The following is a 16,002-nucleotide window of genomic DNA, read 5'->3' on the forward strand; positions in this document are numbered from 1 at the left end:
GGGGGGGGGGGGTCCCTCGCACTTGTTTCATGGGAGCCAGCTGTGGCCTCAGTAGGGCCTCGGTTTCCACACAGGTCACAGTCCCGAGGACAGGCCTGGGGAATGTCACATGGAAGGATGACAACCCAGGGACGGTGGCGAGGTAAGCTCCAGCTGTTCTTGAAAAAGATCACTAAATGCCGAAGAGGACGTGGCCTTCACAATGGAGGTCACTCCTTACATGAAGAGGCCGTTCCAGACGCTCTGACTAGTGTGGTCCCACTACTTTGAAGTCACGTGCCCCCCCTCCATGGTGTGGCGGGACGAGAGGCTGTGCATAGGCCAGATCGCCCTCCTCCCTGGTCCCCAGGCCCTACCTTCCTGGATGCTGTTCTGCAGGTGGTTGACGATGGCGGCCAGGATGGTGGAGAGGCTCATGACCTGGGCGCACTGGGCCAGGCCCAGGGTGAAGAGCTCGTTCCAGCAGGCCCGCACCAGGCTCGTGTTGCAGTCCTGCCTGGGGGCGGGGGGCGGCTCAGCGGGCTGCGGCACCCACCTGGCACCGCCCACGGGCTGCATGGGAGCCGGGCTGCTGCCCAGTACCAAGCACCAGGCTTACCACCACCCCACCCCCAGCAGGGAGCTGCCCTTCTGCTGTGGGACTGAGCTCAGGGCTGCTCCAGCCCCAGCCCTTTTTGTGTGTGACTCTGAGACAGGGCCTCGGTGGCTGAGGCTGGTCTCAAACTTGTGATTCTCCTGACTCAGCCGCCCGAGTGGCTCGGGTCACAGGTGCACACTACGGTGCCTGTCCACTGCTGTGTTCTTTAAAAAGCTGCTTCTCCCTTAACCACCGCCCTCAGCAGGGAGGCCAAAGCCTCCTTCCCCAAGTCTGCTGGACCGTCAGCTGTCCTGGCCTGGCTGTGTCCTGGCGGGGGGGACCCGTGACTCGGCACCTATAGTGAAGGTCACGAGTGACCGTGTGGATCAAGACAGGAGCCGAGCGTCCACCTGAAGGGGAAAAGTGCACCCACCCGCATGCAGGTGGGAGGGGCCCAGCTGGGCCACCTGCAGCGCTGCTCTGCTCTGCCCACCTGAGGGGCACGGTCAGCCCTGCACAGCTGCCGTCTTGGTGCTCAGGAGCCACAGCCCAGTGGGGCTGGGGCGCTGCCTCTTCTGCCTCAAGGTTTCTGAGGCCGTGGGCTGGGGACAGAGCCCAGGTGGCCGAGTGCTTGCCTCCCACGCACAAGGCCCTGGGCTCAGTGCCCAGCACCATCAAAAAAAAATTAAAAAAAAAATCTGAGGCCAGGGAAATTGCTGTCCCCACAAAGGCTGGGCCTGCATTTGCCTCAGAAAGGCCCCCTGCGCCGAGTGTCCCCAAGGCTCAGTACAAACCTCCTGTCATCACTGTCGTTCTCTGAGCTCGGAGCCTGACGAGTATGCGAAACCCAAGGGACACCAGTGTAAGACGGTGACATTTTGCGTAGCCCTCTGAGGAGGGTCCACGTCCATGGCAGCAGGGACGTCACTTTTTAACCCCATATTTTAAAAACCTCCCACAGGAAACCAGGTCACTGCCACGCCAGGAACAAACGCCCGTGTGGGGACACGGGCAGTCGCATGGTCTCAAGGGCCTGACCACAGCTCCGGGTGCCACGCCCTTGGCACCCAGATCAGGGCGTGTGGAAAAGGGCCACTCACCCGAGGGCCTGGAAGGCGGGGATGGAGCGGGCCCAGTGCATGGAGAGGAAGAGCAGGCGGGAGGCGGACTCGCAGATGTAGTGCACGTTGAGGTACTCGGGCATCGGGCTGGGCATGGTCAGCTGCAACAGAGGACGGAGAGGTGAGCAAGGGACGGAGGTGAGCAGCAGGTCTCCGTCCTGCTCCACCAGCAGTGCCGGCCGGGGTCCCCGAGTCAGAAGAGCCCGTGTGTCGCAGTGGGATGGCCCCAGCTCTCAGGTTTTCCTGCTCAGTGAAGCAGGGTCCTGGGGACACAGTTGGGAGCCCTGGGGGACGTCTCGGCTCGCCCAGGGAACAGTGCACTGCTCTATCACTGCCCCAGTGCAGCGACCGTCTGCTGCACTCACTGGGCCACAGGTTCAGGTCCAAGTGGAACCGGGGCCCCAGGACCAGCTCCATGGCCGACAGGCATGGTGCAGGTGGCCCTGGTACCAGGATGGTGACACGTCCACCGGAAAGGAGGGCCAACGTGCTGACCTGCCTCGGGGCACCCAGCAGCAGGGACCAGAGCCCTGTTCTGAGGCCTCTCTACAGGGGCTTCAGGGGTCCTGGGAGGCCCTCTAGGGGGCACTCACAGCCCCGGGTACGGTTACCATCCACCTGTCTCTGGAGGACAGTGGCTGCCACCTGACCCCAAGGGCTCCACTGCACGGAGGTGCCCACGGCTGGGCTGTGCGGGGAGCAGAGGCAGAGCACCCGGCCACCACCCTTGGAGACTGCCCGCCTTGGCACAGACAGGCCAGGCCTGTTGCCGGGTCCCTGCACAATCGAGTGGCACTGTGAGCACGACCGGGAAGACTGCTCTGGACTCAAGATCTGCTCAAGCCACCCTGCCACACCACGGGGGTGGGGACGGGGACCAGCTCCCAGAAGATTTCAGACCCCCAGCAGGCCGGGCGGCTGGCAGGGCCGGGCCACAGACACTCACCTTAAAGGTGACGTGTGTGTCTGAAAGGAGGGGGCCCTCGACCTCGATGATGGGCGTCGACTGGTCTCTGCTGATGACGTGGATGCTGCCCCCTCCGCTGGTGTCCACGCCGTCCGCCAGGCCGGGGGGCGAGGCGCTGTCCGCCGTGTTAAGTGCTTTAGCTAAGGTGTCAAACGCCCTGTGAGCGGAAACCAAGCAGGTCGTGACCCCGCGGCTCCACTGAGTCAACGTCCAGAACAGCAAGGCCTCGAGGAAGAGGTGCTGGCCCCCTGCAGAGGCGGGCCACAGTGACAGCAGGGACACGGGAGGTCTGGAACACCGCCAGCATCCACGCAGTGGGCTGCGATTTCCAGTATGACTTCTGTGTTCCACGGTCACCCTCCCAAGGCAGGAATGTTCCCCTGGTTACAGATCTAATGCCGGTGGCTTTTCCACGGCCACCCACAGTCAGCAGTGGACGCAGGATTCTACCCGACTGGACACCACCCTCCTGGTCCTGACCCAGACCTTCACTTTGTCCTTAGACTGGAAGGGAACACGAGGGCCGAGCCCCCGTCACCTGGCTGGCCGACACCAGGGCACAGGCCAGTGCTGAGCAGCCAGTCGGCACCGCCCGTCAGCTCCTGCTATCCTCACTGCGGGCCAGAGCCCCCCGCTCCCCAGCCCAGAGGTGGAACAGAGTGAGCTGCTGCTGTTTGGGACACTAAACAGGATTGACATCAGGCCACTGCCACGTCCCCTCCCGCCTCCCGGGTCGCGCAATTTTGACCCATATCATAGAATAAAGGGGACAACATTCTCAGTTGAAAACCTGAGAGCACAGACATGCAGTGTCACTGTGACCATGCCGTAGCCCTCGACTGAAGGCAGGATGGATGCCAAAGGCCACCTCCGCCCTCCCAGCACCGGGACTGTGTGGTCCTCCCCCGTGGCCACGTACCGAGTGATCTCGCTGGCAGACTGGTCCTCCGGCTGGATCTCTGAAGTGTCGCCATTGTTCAGGGACTCGCTCAGGTTGGCAAGGGAGGTCACTACGTTTGCAAGGGTGCCCAGAGCTCCCTGGCTGGTCTCGGCCTATTGAGCAAAAAAACGTGACATTAAACACGAGCACATACGCACAGGACTCAGGACTCAAAATTTGTTCTTGTGAACAAATGGGTGGCACCAGGGCATCCTTCTGGTGACAGATTAGCTTTCTGAATCTTGGTTGTGATAGTGGTCACACAAGTCCCCAGGTGCCATGACAGTGAGGCACTGAGGAAAAACAGACCCGCTGGCCGCCACTCATCAACACTGGGGTGCTTCACAGACAGAGCAGAAAAAACCAGGGAACCCACCAAATACCAAGACCCCGTGAAGACTGCAGGTCACACACAGGCACAGGACAGCACCAGGACAGCCAGGGACCTTTTGGAACCCAACAGTCAAAGGCGACCCAAGGCAAAAGTGGACATGGAATTTGGGACAGCATCTCTCCAGACAGACGGCCCACGAGCACGTGTCAAGATGCAGAGGGCTGTGACCCCAAAAGATAGGGACGTGCTGACAAAGATGTGGGAAATCCAAGCCCATGGATGCTGCTGGTGGCACTGTGGGGACCCGGGCAGTTCACAGTCAAAACAGAGCCCACGTCCCGTGGAGGACTGCAGGGTACAACGTGGACGACCTCGCTCGGCTTTTGACCCCTTCCCCACTACGACAATGAGGACTCGATCTCTGGGACAGGCTGCACCCTGGATGGGGCCTGTGGACACTGTGCTGAGGGACAGGAGCCAGCTGGGAGGGGGCACCTGTAGAGGCCCTGGATGTGGAAGGCACAGAACTGACACCAGGGAGTGGGAGGCAGGTTTGGAGGGAGGGACATTGGCAGTCCCTTCTGGGAGATCCTCTGAAGTCAGTGGTACTGATGGCGAGTCCCCTTGACCGTAGGGCCCGTGATCCCCCTCCAGTTAAAAGGGAAGCCAGAGACAAACAGCCAGGACGCGTCTACACAGCCACCTGTGTCCTCCATTTCAAAACAAAACACATTCTGACTGCAGGTGACAAGTCACAGCAGAGCTGGTGCAGCTGCTTGAGGGGCGGGGCCTGGGGACAGTGGAGTGTGCTGGAGGGAAGTGAGGTGTCAGCAAGAGCTGGGGGAAACAGTGACACACGCTCTGTACTCAGTGCCCTGGTTGTCACATCAGTCACAGTCAGGAGGACCGTTCTTATTTAAAGCAGATTGTTTTGGGTACCGGGGTTTGAACCCAGCGGTCCCAGTCCTTCTGTGTTTGAGACAGGGTCTCGCTAAGTCCTTGGGGCCTCTGGAAGTGGCTGAGGTTGGCCTCAGGTTCGTGACCCTCCTCCGCGGGCTGCGTGGATCACCTTAAATGCATCATGATTTCAATGTAAAAATGGACCCTTCTGAGAGCAGCTGCTTGGGGCGCTCTGTCTCCTTACTAAGAACTGGGGGGAGGGGGGGGTCCTGCTGTTCCATGTCACCTAGGAGGGAACAGGGCAGGGCGCAAGCCGACCCTGAAGCCCCGTCTCCTAACCACATCAACACCGCGAGCCTTTCCAGTTATCGACAAAGTCCCATGTCCCCCCACCAAGAGCTCGCCGTGTGCCGAGGGCTCTGGGGCTCACTTGCTCCAGGTGCCCACCAGCCCCGGGCAGTCGGCCCTGAAGGACACACGAAGCGCAGGGCTGGGCTCGGAGCCAGGTTGTGGGCGGACACTGCTGGGAAGCCCTGGTGGCCTAGAGCCCCATGTTCCGGCTAGTGTTCCTGGCCTCTGCTCTGCAGTGACAGCCACTATCCAGAACACATGCTGGGGGACAGTGGTGGCCCATCAGCTCCCATCAAGCACACAGCCACGGCTCCCGGTCAGGGGGCCCAAAGCCCAGCCTGAGGACCAGAGGGGACAGGCTGCGCCCTGGGCCAGCCAGGAGCTCTCAAGTTCGCCTTCTCTTTCCAAAAGAGGACGTGCCCCGATTTTCTGGGTGTCACGCGAATGTACACGTGAAGAAGCCGAGGGTGGCAGCAATGTCAACACTCCCAAGTGGGCCCGAGTCACCCCTCTAGCGTGTGCCTTGCTGCTACTTCCTGATTACTGGGCTCACGCCAGGAAGGACGTGATGGCCCCCTGCCTGGACCCAGCCCCACGCTCTGGTCGTCGGCACAGGAAGAGCCAGCTGTCCAGCTCTGGGAGTGGCCAACACCTGTGTCCCCACTGGATCCTCCGCGGCTGACCTGCCCTGGTGAACCTCCCGGCTGGACCTCCTCCTACAGAGCGACTGGTAGAACTAACGGGTCCTGCAGAAACCTTCGCAAGCCCAGCAGCTGTCCCCTCAGGAAGCTGGTGCTGGACTGTGTGTCTGACTTAGTGGAGAACAGAATCAGGGGAATGTCCCCAGAGACTGCAGCCTGAACTCCACCGTGGCACGACCGCAGCCCTGAAGGAGTTCTAGAAGCCATCAGCAAGGTCTCTGAGGGCCAAGGAGGAGCGGGGCACAGGGAGACAGCCTGCTGCCAGTACAGAGGACAGGGAACAGAGGGGGAGAACGTCACCTTGGAATCCGTGGCCAGGAGCACCGTGCCGTCCTCGCGTATCAGCGGCTGCTGGATGTTGACGAGCATTCCTGGATCCAGAAGACCCGTCTGTCTATTTAAGACAAAGAAACCCACAGTAGCTTCCAGCACGCTGGCACACTCCCTGCCCTCCTGCACGCATGCTCTGCGGAGACCCAGCGCCCAGGGGACAGCCTCCTCTCGGCGGAAACGTGCATGAAGCCCCCGTGAGCTTGCGGTGGGCTGGACACGGAGGCGCCCACACTGCGCACTGACTGCGGGCTGAGCTGTGCGCAGTCACCGGGGCCCTTCCCGCTCTCTCTGTGCTATGTCCTGGGCATCATTCTCCTCCTCTCTGACCCTTAAAACCAGGTCAATAAGCTGCATTCAAAAGAAGGTACAAATAACCTGTGGCACCCTCTGGGACCTCCTGTTTATACTGCTAAAGTCCAAATCCCGAGTTACCAACACCCGTCCTCCTGACCGAGTGAGGCCTACACTGCAGGACATACGGAGCCCTGAGACAGGAGAAGGACCCACCCTGAGCCAGGCACCCCCAGGACTGCTCTGGGGGTGACCGAGCCGCGGCAACGGGACATGCCCAGCTGCCTACCCGGGCCGCCCTTGGAGAACAGGGCACTGACCTGGCTCCATCTTTATCTGCCACAAACGTGGGAGTGGCTATCAGAGGACTTCGCAGGTCTTTCCGGATATAGATTTTCTCCGTGGAAGCAGCACAATTGCTTGGTTTCTCCCGCTGCACGTCGAAGGGCTTCCGCTCACTCTGCACAGCTTAAAGCACAGCACGCCACGTCACCACACGGCACGCCCTGGGGCTCCCTCAGGAACCCCCCGCTGTAGGGGTGAGGAGCTCAGTCTCCACAGTGGACTCCCCGCCCAAGGAGAGGAGGCAGCGAGGCCCCACGATGCCCCGTCACATCAGAGGCACACACAGAGCTCCAGAGGACAGGGGCCGCGGCAACAGCACACGGGTGACCTGGGCGCCTCCTGGACCTGCAGCCTCGAGGTCTATGAGCAGCACATGTTGCTGCTAGTGACCTGGCTCTTCCCAAGGACAAGAAATGCCCATCTTCAAGCTGCCCTGGGCAGGGGAACGGTCCCAAGCCAAAGACACTGGAATCATCCTAGTTTCCAGATCCAGCCTGAACAGCCCTAGCCTCCTGTTTGGTGGCTGCCAATTTTCCATCCCACTGTCACTTCTCCCTTCAGCTCTCTAGTAACAGAGCACAGGGACATGGGCCACAAGCAAACCAAGGTCAAAAGATCTGAAACCCAGAGACGAGGGTCCAGACGTCCTGCTGACCAGACAATCCAGCTGGATCTTCTACTTTTCCTTCCTTGATATTTTTTAATTTAGTTTTATTTTGGTTTCAGCTGGATCCTGACTTCACAGTTACAGCTGAGATGGCAAAAAATAATTTCTGCCATTGTTCTGAGGGATGGCATCTGCTACTGAGGAAGGAAGGTCACTTGGCAATGGAGTGGTGCCGTCCGCCGTGGGGAAGGACCCCGTCATGGGCAAAATAAAAACACCACTCTACAGAACCCTGGCTGACAATTCTGACTTTCTGGAGAACACTTTCCTACTTGTCCCCAGTGACGTCTGCCATTTCCCCTGTAGAAACAGAAACGGCTACACTGAAAAGTGCTACTGCCCCCTTCCCAGGAGCCCTGCTGCCCCCAGGATCACGCAGCACCCGGGCCAGGTTGAGTGTCACCTGCACCTGCTGTCCCCGTTCCCCTGATGGGAAGGGAGGTCTCAGAGCCTAACACCACGTCCCTGGGGTCTCTCTGCTGCCTGCTTTAGGTCCTGGTCGTCCTGGTTTTCACTGCCTGGGGACCAGGACCTGTTCCTGGAATTCCTAACCCCTATTTCTGGTCCCAGGAGCAGAGTGGGGGGGGGCGCCCCAATGCGCCATGGCTGGGCGGGAGGCCTGGCCCAGGGCTATGGGAACAGCAGGAGGGTGCATCAGCAAGACGCGGGCTTCTGGCTCTCAGAGGGGACCCTGGGGCTACCAGAGGCCACGTGGCAGTTTGTTCCACAGCTGGCGTTGGCCCCGCTGCACCGTCCTGCTCCCGACTCCTCTGGAGCAGGGCTCACGGGCGCCACGGGGACTGACCAGGTCCTGCGGTGCTGGCTCTAAGTCACCGGCTGACCCACGCAGTGAGCCGGGTGCAGCCCGAGCGGGGTTTCTTCTTAAGGCACGTGTGCTGTGTGCCCGGCCCTGCCCTCCCCCGGGCGCCCGCTCACATTCCATCTTCATGCCCATCTCCAGGCACTTCTTGAGGCGGCAGAACTGGCAGCGGTTGCGGTGGTGCTTGTTGATGACGCAGTCCTGGCTGCTGCGGCAGCTGTAGGTCAGGCTCTTCCTCACGCTCCTCTTGAAGAAACCTTTGCAGCCCTCGCAGCTGACGGCCCCATAGTGGCGGCCTGCAAGGACAAGTCAGCGGTGGTGGCCGCGGCCTGGGCTGCAGAGGGCATCCACCAGGGCCTGGGACAGGGGGCCCTGAGCAGGAGGCCAGGCCGCGTCCCTCCCAGGAGCCCCCGCGGTCTTCCCAGCAGCCGCACAGGCCGTGGTGGAGAAGCCGGAGACGCACAGGGCACGGATGGCGGGCAGGTGCTCCGGGCACAGCAGGGCCCTGGGCGCCTGTCCCCAGCCTGCAGACCTGGGTGGCTTGGCTCCCCGGCTCTGTCCTGTGCTGGCCACAGGAGACACGAGGAGCGGCATGAGCTGCTTCAGGGCCGGGCTCTCACTCCTGCCCTTGTTCAGCTGCAGGGCCTTGAAGGCCCCGGGAAGCAGAGTGGCCACCGCCCGGCCTGAGGTGAGGGAAGGCGTGTGGTCAGCGCCACCATTTCAGCGTCTCCAAGGGCCCCACGCCAACTTTAGAGGAGGAGGGAGAATCCCTTTGGGGGCTGACAGTTCAGTGGTCCAAGTGGCAGACACCACGGCCCTGGGCCTGGGGAGGCGGAGCAGCAGGGAGGGGGAGGGGGACGTGGGGGGAGGCAGCTCAGGACAAGACGCCCGGAAGCAGAGGCCCGGCTCTCCAGGGACAGAAGGCCCCCTGCCCTACCCTGCAGCCATAGCCCCCCCCCCCTGTACTCAGCTCCCCCAGGGGACCCAGGTCACTCGCCCTGCCTGGGCAAGGCCCTCAGAGCCCGACCTCCCGATGCCCGCAGCGCTTCACACGCGAGATTCCCAGGCACCCCTAACACCGGACCCTATCAGAAGGTGGCCACGGGGTCACTTGAGTCAGCTACTTGGTCCCCTCCAGGATCACAGTCCTGGGAAACACACTTAGTACACACTTTGTTTTCAGCGTCTCTAGCCTATGACCACATCACCCCTCATTTGTCCCGTGGATGCCTTGGTTCTGCCTGGTTTAGGTGACCCAATTTCAGGGACATCGCCAAGGAGGGCACATTTACAGGACGATCATTTACGGTGGCCACAGAGGATCCCGCGGGCCGAGCGCTAGGCGTGGCCCGTTTCCCACACATGTAGCTGCGTAGCCTCCACTGTTTCCACCCCCAGCCCCGAGGACGAGCCCAGGGCCCTGCACAAGGGAGGCCAGGGCTCTGCCACGCGCCACGTCCCAGCCTGTGGTTCTGCTCTGAAGAGCAGCTGTGCTGCGGTCACCTCTGCTCACAGGTCCTCCTCACCGTGCATGTCCTTCAGCCACCCCCCCACGTCTCTGTGACTCTAGGACCTGGAGACGAGGGCCCTCTGTGCTCAGAGGAGGCCGGACACCTAGGGCCCTCCTGTGTCCTGTCCCTGCTGTGTTCACTCCGCCCGCGTCCTTGCTGTGCAGGAAGATGGGAACTAGGGAGCCGGGGAGGGCGGAGCGCTGGACACTCCCATGGGAAGACGGGCCTGGGGACCAGGAGCTACAAGACAACGCGACAGCAGTGTGGAGAGTGGGCACAAAAGGGCCATCAGGATCAGAGGCAGCCCCGTGGCCCTGCTGCCAAGGCAGGTGAGGGCTTCTGAGAAGGGGCTGGGATGGGCTGCTGTCCTGCAGATGCTCCTGGGGCCGCCTTCCTCCAGGCCTGCTCCACCCCCCTCTTTAAACAAACAGGACATGGTGTCCAGAGCTCCTAGGAATTCGGTTGCCACAGAATAAAGTGGAACCAGGCTGCCCAAGAACTCAAGCTTCCCGTCACTACTGCCTGCCTCATGACCCTCTGTGCCCCCAGGGCACAGGCCAGGGCTGACCTTCTGGGCCACCTGTCTGCCTGCACCCCGCCCTCAGCACAGAGGGCATCTGGGTGTGGGCACCGTCCCCTGGACTAGCTCTGCAGCTGGCGGCCCTCCCCCTCCTCTACCCAGCACACGAACTCGGCCACCAAGGCTCCCGTGGGACGGCTCATCAGGACCCCGTGCTTCCTAACCCTGTTACAGCTAGGATAACTTACCACCCCGGGTGCTGAGGGGACGGCAGGGGTGACAGTCTGGGGACCTCAAGGCACTGTGCAGAGGATAAGCCAGATTAAAGACATGATTCCTTTCTTAGGAGCACGTAATGGTAGACCCTGACGGAGATCCCCAGGGGACTGTCCCCTCAACAGTGCCTCCCTGTTCCTAGCTACTGGGAACGGACAAGAAATAACTTCTTTTTCTTGACACTGGGATTGAACCCAGGGGCTCCTCATTACTGAGCAGCACCCCAGCCCTTATTATTGAGACAGGGCATCGCTAAGTTACTTAGGGCCTCGCCAAGTTGCCGAGGCCGGCCTTGAACCTACAATCCTCTTGCCTCAGCCTCCCGAGCCACCGGGATTACAGGCGTGTGCCACCGCACCTTGTCCAAAAACTAGTTTTGATTTTTCCTGTTGATCTGAGAAACTTACATCACCCCCCCAATAAGAAAACTGCAGCCCACTTTTGAAACCTACAAACTTACAGAGAATGTTCTTTCTGAGTTAAACCCTGAGTTAAACCCTGCCCCACCCATGACGGCGGCCCTTGCTGCTGGCCCACGACCTGCATCAGCAGAACCCGGGTCACGTACCAGAGGCTTTGTCGCCACAGACCACACAGTACTCCACCACCTGGGGCCGCTGGACGTCCGCCTTCCCCAGCAAGCGCTCCACAGAAGCAGAATCCGTGACGATCTAGGAGGAATCAGCCAACAGTGACCACGAGCCCAGTGTCCAGGCCAAGTCACGTGGAGCCAGGAACTTGGAGAATCCCAGCCCTGCTGCCCGCTCACCCGCACCCTCCGCAGTGGCCCTCCGTGACCACTCTTCTCTCCGGCTACCATCAAGGAGCCTGGGGACCAGGAGAGGAGACACTGTGCAGATAGAGTAGTAGATTAAGGAATGCTCCAAGACGAAGGTATTCTAGGTTCTTCCAGGTGCTCCTCTGATCCCATGAAGCCACCCCAGAGTGTGAAGGGGCACGTGAGTCAGAGGGAAGAGCGTTATCAATGAAATAACGAGGCCTCTCACCCAGGCAGATCACGTGAGCCCTGGAACCTGCCGGCTGCCCCTCGTTTAGAGGGACTTTTCTAGGTGACACTCTAGGTGCTATCCACCTCAAAGAACACAGACTCATCCTCACTCTGGGAATGTGAAAAGCAGCCGTGTCTGGGCTAAGGAGCCGCCTTGGATGATTTACGCATGACAGGGACCACACTCGGAAGTCACTACATAGAGTCACCTCTTGGGAAACAAGCAACAAGATCAGAGTCTGCCTGTCACCAACGAGGGGTGTTCTCACAGACAGGGCAGGATTCTGGCTTCTGGGACAGGAAGGATGAGATGGTATCTACAAACCGCGGTACAAGCCGTCTCAAAAATAGATTTTTTTCTACATCGATGTTCTGAAGCTCGTCAGAGAAAAACCAATCCTTCCTTCCCTCAGTTTCTCTCTCCACAGTACAAAGCCCCCGTCCCACAAATGCATGAATCCTCGCTTTACTTTTAATAACCGAAGGGAGGAACCGATGCACGTGTCCAACAGACGGGAAGACAAGCTCCTTGCAGTGTGGACACACAGGGACTCTGTTCAGCCTTGATAAATAAGGAAGAGAGTTCGCTAAGTGACACGAGCCAAGCACAGGGACAGAGAATGCACGACTCCACTTCCAGGAGGCGGGAATCTAGAGTCCCCCCAACTCAAAACAGCTGGAAACTAGAGTGGGGGCTGCCAGAGGCTGGAGGGGACATGGGGACGTGACTGCCCAGTGGACAGAGAACAGTGACTTGAAATTTCTTCATCTTGGGCATCTATGTACAGTTCCTAATGGGCACAGCTTCAGTTTGGGAAGGTAAAGAGTGACAGCAGGGCCCCGTGGCCCACATCTGCAGTCCCAGGGACTTGGAGGCTGAGGAACATAAGTTCAAGGGCAGCAACTACTAAGACCCTCCCCCACAATAAAACACAGAAAAGGCTGGGGTGTGGCTAAGGGGTTAGGCACCCCTGGGTTCAATTCCCAGAACCAAAGAAATAAAAGGAAGGGACAGAGATGGACAGTGTCAAAACAACGTGAGCTCAGTTAATTTAATGCTACCGAGCACCTAGAAGTGGAAGTAGTAAACCAAAAATATTTTAAAAATTCAAAACAAATATGAGTTTCACCATGACCCTGAGTGATCACACCTGTGCTAGGCGATCGTGTGACACTGGCCTCCAGCCTGTTCCGAGTGTGGGGTTTGGGAATTCACTGCTGCCAACTCATGCTGAGCAAGGACCCTGCCCCCCTTCGGTGCCGCTCTTCTTGCCCCAACCCACCCTGCGTGGCCAGAGCAGGGACAGACCGGGCAGAGACGCGGCAGGCACTTGGGGCCCTGAGCCACAGCTCACAGGAGCGAGAGGGAACAGAGCGAGGCTCTCGGATCAGGTCGGACGACCTGCCAAGGCAGGAGGACAGCAAGAAGTCGCTGTCTGGGGTGGTCAGTCCGAGGAGGGCCTTTAACATAGGGCCCAGGGCTGTCCCCAAGAACAACGACCCTCTCCACGGCCTCAGTGCCACCGACTTCTGAGGGTCAGTGCTGTTCTCTGGACCTTGCCACTTATCTGCTGTTTTTTTTTTTTTACTCGAGCCAAAGCATCAAACCGCCTTGTGCATGTGTCCCCAAAGGGACCTTCCACGGAGCCGATCTGACTTCCCAGACAGAGGTGAGGACAAGTGAGAAACCCGTTCAGTGACACAAGTCCTGGGACATGCATCCCCAGATGATGGCCTACCTGGATCCTGCCGGGGACGAGGTTGTCGGAGGTGGTGAAGATGAGCTGCTTGGCGCTGGACGTCTCGGGGGAAGCCAGGATCACCTTCCCGGCCCCAGCTCCATCTGGGCTGGTCAGGATGAACTGCTGCTTGGAGGATCCCGAGGCGTCCACTGCGGTGACTATCTGGATCTTCTGTCCCGTCTGCTGGTCTGTCACGATCTGGAAGACAACACAGAGCGCCATGAGACCCGTGCACTTGCGGGGGCCACTCAGAAGTGGTGACTGCCAAACGGAGTCCCTGCGGGCATGCTAGCCAGCGATGTGTCAGCAGCTCATGCAGCGGTGCGGACCAGCGGGGCAGGGCGGTGGCTTCCCAGATGTGGATTGGCACGGAACTCCCTGTACACCAGGGTCAGGTCCTCAGTGTTATTTTTGGAATTAAAAGCCTATTTCTTAACGACGTCAAGACAACAATAAATAACGGATGACAGTTTCACCTTAAAAACAATCCTGGCCCAGGACCGGACTCGGTGGCCGAGCGCCTGCCTGCTCAGCACGCGTGGGCTCGGTCCTCAGCACCACATCAGTATGAAGTATGCAAGTAAAATAAAGACGCACAATTCTAAAAATTCTGGTCCAGGAATAATAAAATGTGGGCAGCTCAGATTCTTTTGAAAAATGTTGCTAATTCAAAAAACCTAAAAATTTGTGAATAAATCACTTCATGGGCTCTGTAAGCCAAGGGACCCATCTGACTCCCTGCCGTATGACTGGGGCCAGCGGAGGCCTGACACACGCACAGAAGGCAGGACCCCGGGGTGGACTGAGGGCCGCAGGCGCCGACTCGCGAGAAATCCCGACCCCGATTCCTGGAGGCTCCCAGCATTCAGGAGCCACAGCCTCCAGTATCCACACCCTCCAGGGGCCTCACCTTACTGCACCCACAAGATGGCTGCTGGGCGACACTGGCCGCTCTCTGGGCCTGCGAGTCCCCAGCTTGGAGCTCTGGGCTCCTCTCCATCCTGGGACCAGCAGGGCCACCCCACAGTGGAGCCTCGGGGCTGCTGCTGCCAGGGTGTGGCAGGGGCATGGGCTGAGCCCTGCGCCACCACCTCTGACAGACAGGACACGGCGCTCCAGGGTCCAGAGCACAAACTCACAGCCTGAGCACAGCGGTGCCAACTGTCCGCACGGACAACTCAGTGATGTTGGTGGATGCAACTAAAATGACACAACCAAGGAAAGACCCTCCCACTAACAGACGTCCACTGAGGGACGTGGGGCACTGTCCTAGGTACGCAGCACAGGCACACGGGCTACAGAAAGCCACTGTGTGCAGGGAGCCACCTCTCTAGAGGGGAACACAGCGTGGCCACGGGCACTGAGGATAGCAGTCCACGGTCAATGCCACAGAGAACTAAGAAGCAGAAGAAATGGCCCTGGGAAGGCGGCGGGGACCTCAGTGGAAGGACCTCCCCGGGGCAGCGGCGCAGGCTGCAGCAAGGGGCTATGCGAGGTGTAGCAAGTCGGCCTGGAGGAGGCTGGGCTCAGCCACCTGCTCCCCTCAGGTAACCTGCCCGGCCAACAGGGGCGTCTGTCACCCACACGCCCTCTCCAGAAAGTGTGCTGTGGGCGCAACGGGAGTGAAAGTACAGGGACAGGTACCGCCACCAGAGGGCCAGCCCGGGACAGCCACGGGGTCACAAGCTCTCCAGGGCTCAAGAGAAGAGCTCCAGACAAGGAGGGGAACCCTCGGCTGCTGCGACCCAGGGCACCGCCAGGCCTTCTGCGGAAGTGACCCGTGGCAGAGAGCTTCATGGGGGGAAGCCTTTAATCCTCCCCTCCCCACTGCTCAGCCGGGGCTACGGGCACAGGCTGGCACATGGCGGCCAGACGCCACCCACGGAAGGCACCCTCCTTAGATCAACAAGACGGCCTTGGAAGGTCTTTGTCACCCTGGGATCTCAAAGTCCAATGTCTGCCTTCCCTGAACTGCTTTCTTCCTTAAGAGACCAAGTCGTGAGGCTGAGCCGAGCTGCAGCCAGGCCTCCTAAGAAATGCGAGGGACACGGTGCTGACATCACAGCATGTACCCCTTACAGGAACTAACAGGGCCACAGTGCTAGGTGGTATCTCAAGGGACCCCAGTGTGCCTGTGACCCACTATGGCCAAATGTCCTGTAGCAGGTGACTCGAGTCGGAGAAGGCGGGTGCTGCCCATGCCCTGCTGTCTGGAGGCGACGCGCTGCCCTCGGCACACTAGGGAGTGTCTCTCTTCCTTCCAGGTCCTTCCCAGGCCTTGTGGCAGAGGATGGCGGGAAGAAGCCAAGGGAGCTGGGACACAGGGGTGACTGGTCTGCACAGACACAGTGGCGTTTGGTGGCTGCACATACAATTCTCCCCCCCTCCGCCTGCCTCACAACACTCGGGCTCATGCAAATCCAAGACCCACAGCTTTTGAAACCTCCTGCTCACAGTCTGACCTCACTGACGCCTGCAGCCTCCATTTTGAGAGATCACCTACATGAAAAAGAACTAAAGATGCCATTGGAAAAAATGACCCCCACACCCCCCGGAACCCGAGGCTGACCACCAGGCACAGAAAGACCAGGCCCAAC

At 59.9% G+C, this 16,002-nt stretch overlaps 2 protein-coding genes across 6 annotated transcripts in view; one reads left to right on the plus strand and one right to left on the minus strand.

The window, feature by feature from the left end:
* The window catches only part of Mrps25 (mitochondrial ribosomal protein S25), a 46,644-nt gene extending 38,887 nt beyond the window's left edge, over positions 1 to 7,757 (plus strand). The window contains exon 5 of the mRNA XM_048787161.1: positions 7,587 to 7,757. Within this exon, the coding sequence (XP_048643118.1) occupies positions 7,587 to 7,668 (82 nt within the window). The 3' untranslated portion in view covers positions 7,669 to 7,757. The remainder of the gene's footprint in view (positions 1 to 7,586) is intronic.
* The window catches only part of Nr2c2 (nuclear receptor subfamily 2 group C member 2), a 54,922-nt gene that overhangs the window by 7,358 nt on the left and 31,562 nt on the right, over positions 1 to 16,002 (minus strand). For all 5 annotated transcript variants that reach the window (XM_048787158.1, XM_015495055.2, XM_015495056.2 and 2 more), the window contains exons 3-11: positions 13,403 to 13,603; positions 11,223 to 11,325; positions 8,464 to 8,643; positions 6,836 to 6,983; positions 6,192 to 6,285; positions 3,585 to 3,718; positions 2,645 to 2,822; positions 1,678 to 1,799; positions 357 to 496 (exon numbers count right to left, since the gene is read on the minus strand). In XM_048787158.1, the coding sequence (XP_048643115.1) occupies positions 357 to 496; positions 1,678 to 1,799; positions 2,645 to 2,822; positions 3,585 to 3,718; positions 6,192 to 6,285; positions 6,836 to 6,983; positions 8,464 to 8,643; positions 11,223 to 11,325; positions 13,403 to 13,603 (1,300 nt within the window). The remainder of the gene's footprint in view (positions 1 to 356; positions 497 to 1,677; positions 1,800 to 2,644; positions 2,823 to 3,584; positions 3,719 to 6,191; positions 6,286 to 6,835; positions 6,984 to 8,463; positions 8,644 to 11,222; positions 11,326 to 13,402; positions 13,604 to 16,002) is intronic.

The sequence above is a fragment of the Marmota marmota genome, unplaced genomic scaffold (genome assembly GCF_001458135.2).
Source record: "Marmota marmota marmota unplaced genomic scaffold, marMar, whole genome shotgun sequence".
Classification (NCBI taxonomy): domain Eukaryota; kingdom Metazoa; phylum Chordata; class Mammalia; order Rodentia; family Sciuridae; genus Marmota; species Marmota marmota.